This window comes from Rousettus aegyptiacus, unplaced genomic scaffold (assembly GCF_014176215.1).
Source record: "Rousettus aegyptiacus isolate mRouAeg1 unplaced genomic scaffold, mRouAeg1.p scaffold_m13_p_17, whole genome shotgun sequence".
In the NCBI taxonomy this organism is placed as follows: Eukaryota; Metazoa; Chordata; class Mammalia; order Chiroptera; family Pteropodidae; genus Rousettus; species Rousettus aegyptiacus.
In genome coordinates, this window is record NW_023416292.1 from 28,620,186 (window position 1) to 28,634,761 (window position 14,576).

Here is a 14,576-nt window from a genome sequence, read left to right on the forward strand (position 1 = left end):
TGCTTCCGGTCTGTGTAACATGCTGAGTGACAAGGGTTTCTGGCAGGGGATGAGACACATGTGTAATTACAGGACGAAGTAAGAATTGGTAAATACCATATAAGTTCCACTAATTATCAGTAAAAGCCTGCATTTGCCCCAAATCCAGGATTGTCTTTGCCCCCTTCCGCCTTCCCGGTCCGGTTGTATTGCTGCTGCTGCTCCTCTTTTTCCTCCTCCTCCTCCTCCTCCTCCCTCCTCCTCCCTCCTCTTCCTCCTCCCTCCTCCTCCTCCCTCCTCCTCCTCCTCCTCCTCCCCCTCCTCCTCCTCCTCCTCCTCCTCCTCCTCCTCCTCCTCCCTCCTCCTCCTCTCCTCCTCCCTCCTCCTCCTCCTCCCCCTCCTCCTCCTCCCCCTCCTCCTCCTCCCCTCCTCCTCCTCCCTCCTCCTCCTCCTCCCTCCTCCTCCTCCCTCCTCCTCCTCCTCCCTCCTCCTCCTCCTCCCTCCTCCTCCTCCTCCTCCTCCTCCTCTTCCTCCTCCCTCCTCCCTCCTCCTCCTCTTCCTCCTCCTCCCTCCTCCTCCCTTCTCCTCCCTTCTCCTCCCTCCTCCTCCTCCTCCTCCTCCTCCTCCTCCTCCTCCTCCCTCCTCCTCCTCCTCCCTCCTCCTCCTCTTCCTCCTCCCTCCTCCCTCCTCCTCCTCCTCCTCCTCCTCCTCCTCCTCCTCCTCCTCCTCCTCCTCCTCCTCCTCCTCCCTTCTCCTCCTCTTCCTCGTTGTTGTTATTGTTGTCATTTGTTGGTCTCCTTCCTGAATTTCATTTCTTCGGTGGGTGCTCGTTGCATATGCTGTTTCTTAGCTTAGAAAAGCTCTCTCCTTTTTCTCTTTAGACTTAACATTTCACTACTTTGTCGAGGTTTATCTCCTAATCGCGCCCTCCTCCCCGGGGCGCAGTCGGGGGCCGCTCCCTCCAGGTGTTTCGGCCCCCTGCAATCCTCCCGCGTGCGGCGGAAAGTCCGCTCTCCCACGCCCTCTGGGAAGCGCCTCTCCGGGCCGCCTGCCACAAGGACGCTGCGCGGAGAACCTTGCGGCGCACCTGCTGCCCCGGGCGCCGCGCACGGCGGCCACGATGGCGGGCCCGGCGCGCCCCCGAGTCCCCGCGCGGTGGCGCCGGCTGCGGGGCGCTGCGGGGCGCTGCGGGCCGGCGCGGCCGCCACCACCGAGGCTGGGCGGCTAGAGAGGCCGGCGGCGGCGGCGGCGGGCGCGGGGCGCGCGCGGGGCGGGTCCGCGCTCCGGCCTCGTGGCCATTTTAGGAGGAGAGCGGGTCGCTCGTCCCCGACGCGGCTTCAATTTCAATAACTTTATTGGCGGCCGGATCCGCAGGACACCCGCGCGCCGGCGGGGCGGTGAGCGGGCCGGGGGCGCGGGGGGCGCCCCGAAGGCGGGTTTCGGGAGCGGCGGGCAGCGCGCGCGCTGGGGGGGCCCCGGGCGGCCCCGGAGGCGGGGGGGGGGGGCGGGCGGGGCCCTCGCGCGGGCGCCCGGGGCGCGGGCGGCCCGGGGGCGCCCTGACGCGGCCGCCGGGGTGTCCCACGGCAGGCGCAGCCATGGGGAACACCGCGAGCGAGCGGGCGGCCGCGGAGCGCCACGGCGCCAAGGCGGCGCGCGCCGAGGGCGGCGGCGGCCCGGGCGCGGGCCCGGAGCGCAGGATCATGGTGGGCAGCACGGACGACCCCGGCGTCTTCAGCCTGCCCGACGCCAAGGTGAGCGGCCGCCCGCGCGCGGCGCCGCCGGGCTGCGCGGCGCCGCCTCCCTCCCCCGGGGCTTAGCGCGCTGATCTGGGTTATGGGGTTTTCTGGTTTGTTTTTTTGTTTTTTGGGGGGGTTAAAGAGATTTTCGGGGACGGAGATGTTGGATGGTCGTTCCCCTTGCGGTGCTGTCCCAGAAGAGGGTGGCAGCGGGGTTCGTGGTGTGCGACCAGTCTCTCGACCACATTTTCAGGATGAGGACAATAGGGAGCCCCCTCTCTCCCCAATTTGGTTCTCCTGACAGGCACAGTGAGGACTTTATAGGTTGTAAGCGCTGGCGGAAAACTTGAGAGGTCGCCTGAGTTGCCGACCGCAGGCGCGGTTTCTGACATTTGCCCCGAGGCAGGTAAAGGAGTTTCTTTGTCCTGACAGCTCCCCTGCGGCAGTGTCGGGTCGGTGTCGCCGGTGCTCTCCCAGACGCTCAGCACTTCGGACCCTCTTTCCCTTTGGCTTGGCCGCGAGCAGCAACCGCTTGCTCATTCGAACACTTTCTCCTAGTCTTGGGGACCAGTAGAGGACAGACGTCGCTGCCCGGTTTTTGCGCCGTACTTTATAGATGTGGCGGCTGAGGTTGTGCGTCTTCCAAACCCAGCTGCGCAAGTGGGAGAACCAGTGATTCGGGGTTTCTCCCCCGGGCCAGTGGTGCTGGGTAACGCGACCGGGGCTGAGAACGGACCACCCACGCTGCCGGAAGACCTTGCTGTCAATCCCAAGGACTTTCAGGAAAGTGGCAGTTTGTAAGCACTCTGCAGAAAGGCCAGAGGGAGGTGACAGCAACGTGATTGCTGTCCAAATGTCTATCACTCTTAGAGCTGTCAGCATAGAATACATGAAGGCCGACTTAAGTAGAAATTGGAGGGACTGAGACCAGTGCCTTTGCTGTTTCCTGCCCCTTCCCACGAAGTAAATAGAGCGTGACTTGCCACCTCATAGCACATTGAGTTTGGTGGTTTATTTCCTTGGATCCCAATTGCGAACATAAGCAGAGACCAGTGAGAATGACTGAAAGGACCATTTCTTGGGTTTCTTCTCCATTCCTTTCTTCTCCCCCTTTGGGACTGCCTCCTCGTCCTTTGGCCGGTCTCCCTGGCCATCTGAATTTACTTCTTCAAGGCTTTCTCAAGGCGATCTGCTTCATTATGTTTTTACCCTTTTGCTACATTCATGACTCAGGATTTAAGTACAGTGTATCTGTCAAACTGTGACTGCAGTCATCGGTGTCCTGAGGACGCCAGATCGCTCTGTGTGAAATGGAGCTTGTTTTGGATCCTTCTTTCCCTTACCTCAGTCTTGCCATTTGTGAAATAAGAAAACTGGTAATTCCTAAGGTCTCTTTACAAGTCTACAATTTTATAGTTCTTCCTTCAGTATTTTACCTTAAGCATTTTAAACTCTTCTAATCATTTTCTCTCTCTTCCTGATGATTTTGCTGACTGTTTAACTTGGAGTAAACAATCCTTCTGCTAGTTAGCTGCACTCATGCCTACCACAGAAACGTCATCTCATATGTGGAAGGGCTTTCTTCCAAAACTAGGTATATTAATAGTTTGTAGCTTTCAAATTCTAAACTGAAAATCCTAAATCATAAAAGTAACTGGCAGTGGGGCCTCCATTAGAATGCCCACCTTCCTCAGTTCTCAGTCCTATTTGCATATTAAAATCACCTGAGATTTTTTCAAACAATGGAGAATCTGAAACATTTTCCAAAGTGGGGAGAACAGTGTAATGAACTACCTGTCACCCAGTATAAACAATGAATTTCTTCATCTGTACCCGATCCACCTCTGCCAATTATTTTGAAGCAATTTTAGACTTATCAAATATTTTTTCTGTAAATATTTTAGGACTTATCGCTAGAGACAAGGGTTTTTATTTTGTTTGTTTATTAAAATGTGTCACAGCATTATTATCTGGGAAGCTTTTAAAAAAGATTGCCAGGCCGTGCACCTGAATCAGAATCTCAGGATTACTCAACGCCTATGTAAAAATTTCTGTAATTTAATGCAGCCAGTCAGGCAAGAGAGCATCGCTTTAGTAATATGGAGATCGAGGTTTCGCTTAAGCCACTTCCTTATATAACGTGAAAGTCCTTTCAGTTCTTTCTCTGTTTCCTTGGGCTTATGTTGCTACTGGCGTCTCATAGCACAGTTCTGAGACTATCGAGAGACAGCATGGAAGGTAGACCACCCCAGCCATTTTGAAAATGGAGCCCAAGCTAATAAGCTAGTCCTTTTTTTAAAACTCACATTATTTTATTTGGTAATCTTTGACTTGGTACTGTACAGTCTCATTTGCCTATTTACCAAAGCCACTTAAGCCAGCGTAAAGTGGGGACCAACAGACTTTCTGTGAAGGGCCAGAGAGTAAGTCTTTTAGACTCTGCGGACTGTATGGTCTCTATCACCACTGCTCAGTTCTGCCACTGTAGCATGAAAGCACCTGTAGATAAGTACATGAATGGGCATTTTCTATATAAAGTTTATTCCCAATAAACTTTACTTTTAAAAGCATCTGGCTCGCTGGCCACAGTTTGCCAGTTCCTGTTTTAAAGGATGGTATCTGCAGGAGAGACCGTTCCAGGCATGGCATCTGCCTGACCCTCAAGCTAGGTCCAGCTAGATCAGGACCAGAATGGAGACTGCTTTCCTGTTATCTGGGGCGTCTCACACCCCAAGTACCCTTGTCTGCCCTGTCCTGTCCTGCACAACTCGTTGGCGTCAGCTACCGCCTGTGGATTAGATCACATTGTCTTGCCAGCGCCCAACACGCGCCTCAGGCCTAAGGCCCCTTATTAAACTCTTAATGTGATGATGGAGTCGTCAGCCTCTCTTCAGTTGCTCTGCCCTGGGAAATTTTCCCAACATGGTAATGAAAAGTAACTAAGTAAGGAGTCAGTTATTTTCAGAATCCTACAGACCTCATTTGATATTGGAACTGCTTTTGCTAAAGGAAGCTGTTTTTGATCCCATGTTCCTTGAGGCTCCACAGTCTCCATCCGTACTCCTGAATAATTGGTATGAACCTGACATAGGTGAACAAATAAGAGTTCATAACCACTTCTCAAAATTTAAGAAACCAATGGTCTGGTTTTGATATTTTTAGTGTCCTTTGTAACCTATTCGCTAAAATGGAGTTTATAAATTACTTATGAATTTCACTATCTAATTTCCATTACAACTGATCATTGAGAGCTGCTCATAGTTGCATGTGAAGAATATGTGGCAAACTTAATTATATTTCTATAGAACCAGACTTTGTTTTCACATTTTCGTTTCCTTTGTAAGAGGCACTCAGAAGCATATCGTAATTGCCTTCCTGTGCGTTAATTTGGTGACACGAAGGAGGGTTTGTTTTTCCTTAAGAGAGATCCTGTATCCCAAGGCTGTGAGAGGGCGAGTGACGTATGCAGACTTCGTAGAAGTGGGGCTGTGGTCGGGGCAGCCCTGGAGCATAAGCTGCTTGACCATTTCAGTCTTAGATGAGTCCTTTTCCTGGACTTTGTTCAAAACCTGATTTGGTTGCTATAATTTCAGGGCTTACTGGTCCTTAGCAGAAACCTAGCGCCCCTCTCTGCCCCAGGGAGGGGAGTCGGCTTTCAGGAATTCCTGGGTCACAGTCTAGGGATGACCTAATCCTTCTTCCAGCTCCCCGGGGACAAAGAGTTTGTATCATGGCAGCAGGACCTGGAGGATTCCGCGAGGCCCGCTCAGCAGGCGCGGCCCACCGTGATCCGCTGGTCCGAAGGCGGCGAGGCGGTCTTCATCTCCGGCTCCTTCAACAACTGGAGCACCAAGATCCCACTGATTAAGAGGTGACGACCGTGTCCTGGTTGGGTCTGCAGAGCCCCAGAGCAGGGAGAGACCTGGCTAGACCTCCTCTCCACCTGCCGGGGACTCCGGACCGGTTTCTGTGACCTGTGACTAATCTGTGACTTTAAAAAAAAAAAAAAAAATCTCCTAGTGAGTCATAGATGTTTGATCACTTAGACTATCATGGCCTCAGAGGGACTTGTGACAGCTTCGTGGGCACATTCTTTAGGACTGTGCTCATGCCAAGTCCTTTCTGTGCTGTGGGAAGTCTTCTGTAACCGGCTGAGTCCAGTTGCTCTGACTTCTAAAACACACTGTGAAGTTCTAGGTCACAATGCTGTTTGTGGCTTGCAGAGCACTAGTAGTCAGATGGCTGATGAGTCAGTAGGTAATTTTTCCAGAAAATGCTCACCGCACTATGGAATGGGTGCCTCGAGCCACTTCTGCCTCGTGAATCCCCACCATCCTGTTTGCACTTTTGAGGCATCTGTTCTGCTAAGCAAAAGAGTTGTACTCGGGCGAACCATTTTGGGGGACTATCATCTTGATGATTCTCTCCCAGGTATTAGTTAAGAACGAAAGTTATTGGGAGGGGCTGGCAAATTCGTGCTCAACGGGGTACAGGGGTGCAGTCGTTCAGCAGTGTGGGCTGTCACTAGTGTGACACTTTGCCTTACGGTTTTACCTTTACATTCCGTCTTCTAACAGGAGCGTGGCCTGTGTAACTTTCTGTTTTCTTCTGTAGCCATAACGACTTTGTGGCCATCCTGGACCTCCCTGAGGGAGAGCACCAGTACAAGTTCTTCGTGGATGGACAGTGGGTTCACGATCCATCGGAGGTAAGGCCTCGGTCTCCGAGGGTGACCGCTGACTCCCGAGCCTCCTTTCGGCCATTGTTGCCTTTGGTGGCAGAAGTCATTGCTGCCATTGCCGATGGGCAGCGGTTCTCTCTTGGTGAAAGGTGGAGGTGGAGGTGGTGGGCATGATCATTTCTAAAAATAGAGATGGACGGAAGAGATGCGTTTGGAATGGGGACTCACGCGTTTTTCCTACTCACTGTTTCAGCCTGTGGTTACCAGTCAGCTCGGGACGATTAACAATTTGATCCATGTCAAGAAATCGGATTTTGAGGTGTTCGATGCTTTAAAGCTAGATTCCATGGAAAGCTCGGAGACTTCCTGTCGCGGTAACGTTGCAGTATTTGCTATTTTTTGATGTGCTTTTCTTATAATGCATGTTCCTTCCCAAGAGTGGTTTTTGTTTCCTTATTTTTTTATTTTCTCCTCAGGAATTTTCTGAAGTTCACATATACATGTGTATACATCATATATATGAGTGTGTATATATTCTGTAGAGAGATACAGTTCGTCTGTAAATATTTACGTCCCCTTCTCTGAGGCAGAAGAAACATCTCGGCCTCTGGCAACCGCAAATTTACTTTGTGTCTCTATGAATTTTGCCTGTTTGGGACATTTCAAGTAAACGGCATCATACGATATGTGGTCCTTTATGTCTGGCTTCTTTCACTTAACATGTTTTCAGGGCTCATCTGTGTCAAATGGTGGGAGGGACCTGTCCCAGGTCATAGAACTGATACACAGAGCAGCTGTCCCCGAGGCCGACGTCTGTCACCCTCATCTCCTCTCCCCTCCATGTTGCCGTTTTGCAGAATCCTGGTTTATGTGCAGAATGACTCACATTTTTCTTTGATTGCCTTACAGTCGTAGACCTGACAGGTCACCATATTTAATATGAGCTGCTGTGTATTAATAGTTTTTCATGCATTTTTACTAGTTTCCCAACTTGCCCTTATATTTGGGTGAATATCTTCCAGACCTTTCCAGCTCACCCCCAGGGCCTTACGGTCAAGAAATGTATGTGTTTCGATCCGAGGAGAGATTCAAGTCTCCGCCCATCCTGCCTCCTCACCTTCTTCAGGTTATTCTTAACAAGGACACTAATATTTCTGTGAGTATCTCCAGAGTGTCGCTGGGGCAGCTGAGGGCCAGCGGGGCCATTCACGCTAAAGTTTTGTAGTCTCAGTGGCTGGAATTATTGCACAGGTGCGCCGAGGGCATAAATCGCACATATCAGTAGCTTTACAGATTCCTTTTTCCAGGGCTGAGTCATGGCTTTTCCAGGTACTGAAGTCAAATCCACAGTGGTCTTTGGTCCTAATAAATCAGGCCCAGAGCTATGGATTACTAGAGCCAATTTCTGGGACTTCTATTCCAATACAGGATAAGGAGTATTTATCTTTTGGGGATATACAAAAGAAGTATAAAGGATTTTTTTGGAAGGAGAGGGGTTGCATATAATTGACATCTCTAATCAATTTACTTGATTCTTAGTTTAGTTTTGCCTCTTGACATGACTCTTCTGTATATGTTGTGGGCAAGACTTTCGTCTTAGCTCTGTTGAGGAAGATGAACAGTTGCTGAGGCTTCGGCTGTCTGCCCTGGACTCAGAATTTTCCTCATTTTCGGTAATGAGACCGTATTACTGACATACACTCGAGTGAGCATGTCATGTAAGAGGAATAGTACCTTCTAGTTTGGCGTTTCTCGGCAATCTCAAAGGCTGTGAAGAAGAGCACCCTGTTTGGTTTAAGACTGCGCTTAACCAGCCACCCCGTGATTTTCTTCTTCTCCCTTAGTGTGACCCCGCCTTGCTCCCCGAACCCAATCACGTTATGCTGAACCATCTCTACGCCTTGTCCATTAAGGTCAGTGGTGGGCCTGGCTCTTCACAGAGCGCCCCCCAGTGGGAGGGACGGTCCCAAGTGCTCGCCAGTGGTCCCTGGCTCCGCTCCTTCACTGGGGCTGAAGCCGGGCGGTCACGGACAGATTATAGGAGAACGTTTTTTAACTACTGGGTACGTTTTTCTTTTTCTTTTTCTTCTTTTTTTAAATTAACCTCGGTCTGTATGTCTGTGTTCTGGCTGGCTGAATCGCCCTGTGATTGAGTGGATTTTTTTAGTCCCCGGTTTCGTTTTCAGGTGGCTGTAACCTTGGTGCCCCCTCCTTCGCTGAGTTTGAGTTCACAGCACTAGGGTTTCATTTGCAGAAAAAGCAAGTTTAGCTTCCAGTTCCAAGAACGTTCGAATGTCCTAGTAAGGCTCCCGCTTTTTAAACGTGGACACAAGCCGCTCTCAGGTGCCTCCGTCACATACACCCAGGTGGCTGCATCTGTCCTGTACACTTGGTCAAGGAGAAATGGGACCAGATTTGCCCTGTCCCCTCCAACTCTTGGAGTCCTTGATTTCTCTGCCACTTTGGCACCTGGGTTGAAAATCTCTGTTTTGTCTCGTCATGGCTCTGCGGCCTGGCCGTTGGGCTGAAGCTCTGTGTGCTCCGCAGCAACCCAGCGGGACTGGCCGTGCTCAGACCCACCTGGGCAGCCTGCGAGGCCCCGTGCCAGGGGTTCTGCCTGAGCTCGTCCAGCACGCGCCCCAGGAATCTCCTCACACTGCTTCTGTTGCCTAGATGTGCAACAAGATGAGGGAAATCGCTCAACAGCTTGTTTAATAGATTATATGGTACTTCAAATATATATATATATTATTGAATTTCATTTTTGTAATAACTTTATGAGGTAAGTGTTATTTTTAACCCCTGTTTTATAGATTAAAGAGACTAAGACTCAGAGAAGGTCACATTGCCAGTAAGTACGAGAGCGCGGACGGCAGCCCAGCTCTCCCTGCCTGCTCCGTGTCCTTCCTGGAGCCTGTCATGTCAGGGCTTCCTGAGCTCCTCGTTTCTACCAGACCCTTCCTGGAGTTGAATTTTTTACCTGCCTGGCTCCTGTCGTGTTTAGGCTGCGATCAGCATACTCTGATCACAGGTGTTAATCTGAGAAGCTTTCATTGTGGATAATAATAAAGTGTGGAGGGAAATAAGAAGATGAAATACCTTCTCAGTTGGATTCGCTTGGGTTCTTTGGGGTCAGACTGGATTTTGCCTCCTGGGACTGCTCCTTGCCTGTCTGCAACGTAGCCTGGGACGTGGTACTTCTTACTTTTCACACTGGTTCTGACCTAGGTCGAGGTCTTTATTATTGTGATCCAGCTTGGCTTCGATTCATTTCTGGTTCTCGCAGATCACTTATGCTATTTAAAATTGATCCACTGGATCAAGTGTCTTTCCAAGGAGGATTTTGGGTCCGCTTTGTTCAAAGATAGAGGGGGGCTTCCTGAGCCCGCTCTCGATCAGAGAGGACTTTTAGAGTTTATCCCTGGCATCAAATAGGAATTAGACCTGCTTCGGGGCAAAATCGGTTTTTAAAAGGATCACTGCCCTTTCTTCTCATCGCATTTATAACTTCCTTCTAGAAATAGATGGCAAGATATTTTTTTCTTGGCTCGTTTTAAGCCCAGTATTCAGATGTAAAGTGGGGAAGAGAGTGAGGCAGGAGACTAATATGTCTTCAGCACCTGTTGCGAGTCTGGTCCTGCACCACGCATTCTTGTGTAATCGTCAGAGCCACCTTAATGGTAGGTGTTGTCCTTTGTAATGATGAGGAAAAAGACTCAGAGACATCGAGTAGATCATTTAAGGTCATGAATAGAATAACAGTAGGCGTCAGGGTTGGAACTTGATTTGACTCCAAAACCAACCTTCTGTAACATCAAACTATGTCTCTTAAAAGTGCATCGCTGTGCAGGACGGAAGGCGGGAAGAACTGTGTGCGCCAGGACTAACGAGTTAGCCGCATGTTTCTTTCTCTTGCAGGACAGCGTGATGGTCCTTAGCGCAACCCATCGCTACAAGAAGAAGTATGTCACCACTCTGCTGTACAAGCCCATCTGAAGGGACCCCTTCCTGCCTCCCAGGATTCAGAAGCATCGCCCTTGCCTTTCTGGGCTGGACCAGTCTTACTTGAGACTGGAAGGCTAATTTGCTTTGAGGCTGATGTGTGCGTTTCAGAGCCTCTGAGTAAGATGCTCTGCTTTTGCATTTGTCGAAGATGAGAGCTTTACGAATTCACAGAATTTATTTTAAGAAAAAAAAATTACACACATATACACATGTGAGAAGAAGGTTAATGGAAGCCCCCTAGCTAGGTGTAGTCTCTTGGCCTGTGGGGCTCACCACACCCTGCTTGGGGGTCACAGGAAGAACCATTCACTACAGGAAGCATTTTTCCTAAGATGAATGAAGAGCAAAGGCTTGGGACCGCTGGCGGGTGGAGAGCCGGTCACGGCGGCCCGGGCTCTCCAGGGGGCGGGCATGGGCGGGCCCCCTGCCCTGCTCACAGCTGGCCCCTGCGTTGCTGTGTTCCCGGAGCATGTGGCGCAATCCGTTTGTCTGATGATTCCAGATGTCCCAGCACCTTTTTCATTTCACAATCTCACGTTGATAACCTTTGGGTCCTGTCCCTGAGCCTTGCTTATTGGGTCAGTGACCCCTTTGTCAAAGGTGGTGTGAGACCTGGCCCCCCTCGGAGACAAGGGCTGCCGGGAAGTCCCCTGTGGGGCGTGGTGCAGGCCACCCTGTGACTGCTTGTTTTAATGTCTGAGGAACACGTGGCTCGGCGTGGCCGGGGGGCGGGAAGGCGGGCCTGCCGACTTGCTCCACGGGAGACGTCGCAGCTGCCCCTGCCCGGCACACCCCCACGGGTCTTCCCACGCGGCCTGGCCCTGTTTCCTTGTTCTCTTTTGCAGAGCAGACAGCTTCGCAGGTGGCAGTGGAACCAGGGCACACATTCATGTCCTTCGTCCTTGTAAGATCTTTATGTGCCTACGTTTTCCTTTCATTAAAAAATACCTTTTCATTGGGCTTAAGAAACTGCAAAGGAGAACTTCAGACTCTTAACGAAAGGTTCCCAGCATCTGTCGTCTAGCCCTCTACACACAAATCTCACATTAATGTGTCTGACCCTGGCCACACCATCACAGCAAACACTGCTCTGCACAAGGCTTATTCAGACTCATCAGTGCTAACACGACCAGGATCGTTTTTCTGCCTCTTTTTAAGTGTTTGATGGTGAAGTGGGGTCCATGACTTCCATTTGTGAAGTGAAAAGTAGGTATTTAATCCACTTCTGGGGTTCAGAGATAAAATATTTTTTCCCAAGTATCTGTGGCTCTTCCATTACAGATAAATGCATGTCAGACGTTCACACCGAAGGCCACACTTGATGCTTGCGAGAGACTCCCTGACCTCTAAGACCCAGCCACACTGAAAGGGCGCCCACAGGTCAGTTAGCTGCCTCCTGCCTTCCCCATATGGAGCCGAGGACAGAACTGTCTTACAAGTACGTAGGCTTCTTAGATCCGGGCCGAGGCAGTAGGGTACGGGGCCGTCTTGCTGGGGATGCAGACTGCTCGGTGCTCTGGTGGTTAATTGCTGAGAATAAATACTGCACCGGCCACTCGAGGCTGTGTTCTGTCGCAGGAGGCTTTCGCGGAGAACTTCCATGGTTCCGACCACTTTTTGAATGAGGTGCCATTTTAAATATCTTAGCCAAATCCTATTATTATAACCAGCTCTCAGGATCTATGCTGTCTTCGGTTATACTAGAATTTTGTTTTTTTCCCAATACTCATCGATACGTGGGCCACTTAGGAGGATTCAAAATCTTGGTCATTTCATGGAGGGTTTCGTTGTACTTGTATTTCTTATTAACAGTATTGGAATATGACTGTCTCCGTGTCCACGTGTTACAAGTTTTACTCCCACAGGTGTGTCAGTGGAGGGGGGCAGGAAAAGCCTCTCAGGCCAGAGGCTTCTCTCAATTGGGTCTGGCTCCAAAGACAGTAGGTTTGGGGGCTGGTGACCTTTACATCTTTCTAACCTGGAAATGTGCAGAGCGCGTCAGTCTCCCGAGGTCTGAGCTAATACCTCAGCCGGACATGGAGGGGACTGGGAAGAGGGACCGGGCGCTGCCTCATTCGGCACCGTGCCTTTACACTGCTGATACGCCCCATGGCCCTGCGAAGTCTGTCCCCGAGAAACTTCTAGAAGGTAGAGAGGGAGGGAGGAAGGTAGCCCCAAGTACAGCTCACTCATCCTTTCATGCTGGTTAAGAGGGATTGTTGACTTTCTGCAGAAGAGAGTTTGGCAGATTTCGAAAATGAATAAAGGCAAGAAAAAATTTTTTTAGTTTTTTTCTGTAGGAGTTTCACAGAGTCAGAAGAAAAAGGAAATAGCTCTGGGGAGGGCTAACCCTTAAAGAACAGCATCATGGTTTTGAGGTTGCGGGAGAAAAAAGAATGACTGAGCTGAGGAGTATGACCAGGGAAATAAAGCCTTGGTAACTCAGAATTAAAAATATCTTTTAAAAATTATATCGGATTCACTGGTGTCCTTGGATCCCACTGTACCGAGTTTGCTGTATAGAACATCGCCTTTGCCTCTTGTTCCTGTTCTCTACCCTGCTATGTTCCGCTTTCACTTCATTTGTCAGGCAGGCTTTAGCAGAGTCTCAAGGCAAGCCTTACCTGAAACCAACGTTGGTCGCCTTACTGGTACGGAGAACACTCTCATCGTGGTTATGAGCTGCTTTAAGCTTAGAGCTGAGTGGGATTTAATACCTAGCCTCAACAGTGCTGGCTTTTTAAAATGATGCTTATGTGGTAGAGGAGCCTATAAAAGAACCCAAGAGAAGTTTCTAAGAGGATCCTAGGAACCCAGGCCCACTCACTTCCCTCCAGTTGTTTCTAGTCTCTTATAGACCTAATGGATCAGAGATAAAGCCTTTGAAAAGTGTCAATGCTCTGTTTACGCTGCTGAGATGAAGTCAGGTTTGGAAAGAAGAGTCACCTCCAGGCTGGGCTGACACAAATCTGGGGTAGAAATGAAGGAGAAATACTAAATGATAGGGTCCCCTGCTTTTAACTGGGGAAATAGGGCTTTTAAAATTTTGACCTCAACTAAAAATATTATGCAATAGTCTTGTGCGTGCGTGTGTGTGGAACACATTCTGAATGCTCACGTTCCAGTGACTCGGGGCATGGGCTTGCTCACAGTCACCCAGTTTGTTCCCACTTTGTTCTGACCCATCTTTAAAGCCAGGTCTCGCTGTCCTCTACGAGGGACTGCGGACTCGTGGCCCGCGGGGCAGAGGACGTGGGAAAGGAGGGGCCGCGGCCTTTCGAAACTCTGGCTCTGGGCGTGTGTCTCTCCTTGAGCACCAGTCACAGCTGGAGGTTGAAAGGCTGTTGATTTCTGCAATGCACCCAAACTTTTGGAGCAAAAAGGCCATATCTATTTTAAAATTATAAGAAAAAAGGAATAAGAGAAAACACTCAAGAGTCTGCTACTTATGAAACCTAATTTTTAGCAATGGATTTGTATTTGAGCTTTTGTCTTGATTTGCTTTTCTCAATTGTGCTTTGAAGTGAATGCATATGGTTAAAATTAAATTTTCTTATTAACTTCCAGCATTGATTGGAGTCGAACTAATTGTGTGCAGCACAGTGCTTTTGCAGTATGACTGGTGTGAAATACTAAACACCGGCTTCTGTAGTCAGGTTAAAAGGTCAGGGGATACCTGCATGAAGTATTATGTATTGATCACCTGACTTTTCTTTTCCTATCTACGGAACACTTAACCTGACTCAGATGTGGTTTTAGAAAGCTCACTGATCATTAGTCCTGATCGCCACACCGGGCTCCTATGTGACATTTGTTTGAATTTCGGTAAATTAGAGGAGGGTGGTGGTTATTACACTGACGGATTTTGAATGAGTGCAGCTCTGTCATAAAAGGGGGACAAGACTATAATTTGAAGGGAATTAATGGAACCTTCAGTGCTGAGGTACAGAGCCGCTCTGCAGTATTTCACAAGGAGTGGCATACAAGAATGGGTTTTAAAGCTTTTCTTCAAATGTAGTTTGTTACTGGACTCTGCTGTGTCTGAAAATTATGTGGTGTAACACGTACTGAAATGTCAGGTTTTTTTCCCCATACAGCTACTGAATAAAAGTATTATACAGCAATATATTTGAATTCTTCATTGATTACCGATTATACTATCAAGATCTATCTGC

The 14,576-nt window shown here is 49.6% G+C and overlaps 1 protein-coding gene and 1 long non-coding RNA gene across 4 annotated transcripts in view; one reads left to right on the forward strand and one right to left on the reverse strand.

Annotated features, from left to right (window-relative positions):
- LOC118612898 overlaps nt 1-14,576 on the reverse strand; it is a 41,318-nt gene that overhangs the window by 19,230 nt on the left and 7,512 nt on the right. The gene's annotated exons all lie outside the window — the stretch shown is intronic.
- On the forward strand, nt 1,232-14,527 carry PRKAB2 (protein kinase AMP-activated non-catalytic subunit beta 2). 3 transcript variants are annotated; one of them, XM_036235005.1, is made up of 9 exons: nt 1,232-1,376; nt 1,567-1,730; nt 5,420-5,586; nt 6,330-6,423; nt 6,650-6,770; nt 7,419-7,552; nt 8,241-8,309; nt 9,210-9,247; nt 10,315-14,527. In XM_036235005.1, exons 2-9 carry the CDS (start codon nt 1,575-1,577, stop codon nt 10,322-10,324), a joined length of 789 nt encoding a protein of 262 aa, XP_036090898.1. In that variant the 5' UTR covers nt 1,232-1,376; nt 1,567-1,574; the 3' UTR covers nt 10,325-14,527. The 3 variants fall into 3 exon arrangements, with proteins under 3 accessions (XP_036090898.1, XP_015982208.2, XP_036090899.1); XM_016126722.2 differs by lacking the exon at nt 9,210-9,247; XM_036235006.1 differs by lacking the exons at nt 8,241-8,309; nt 9,210-9,247.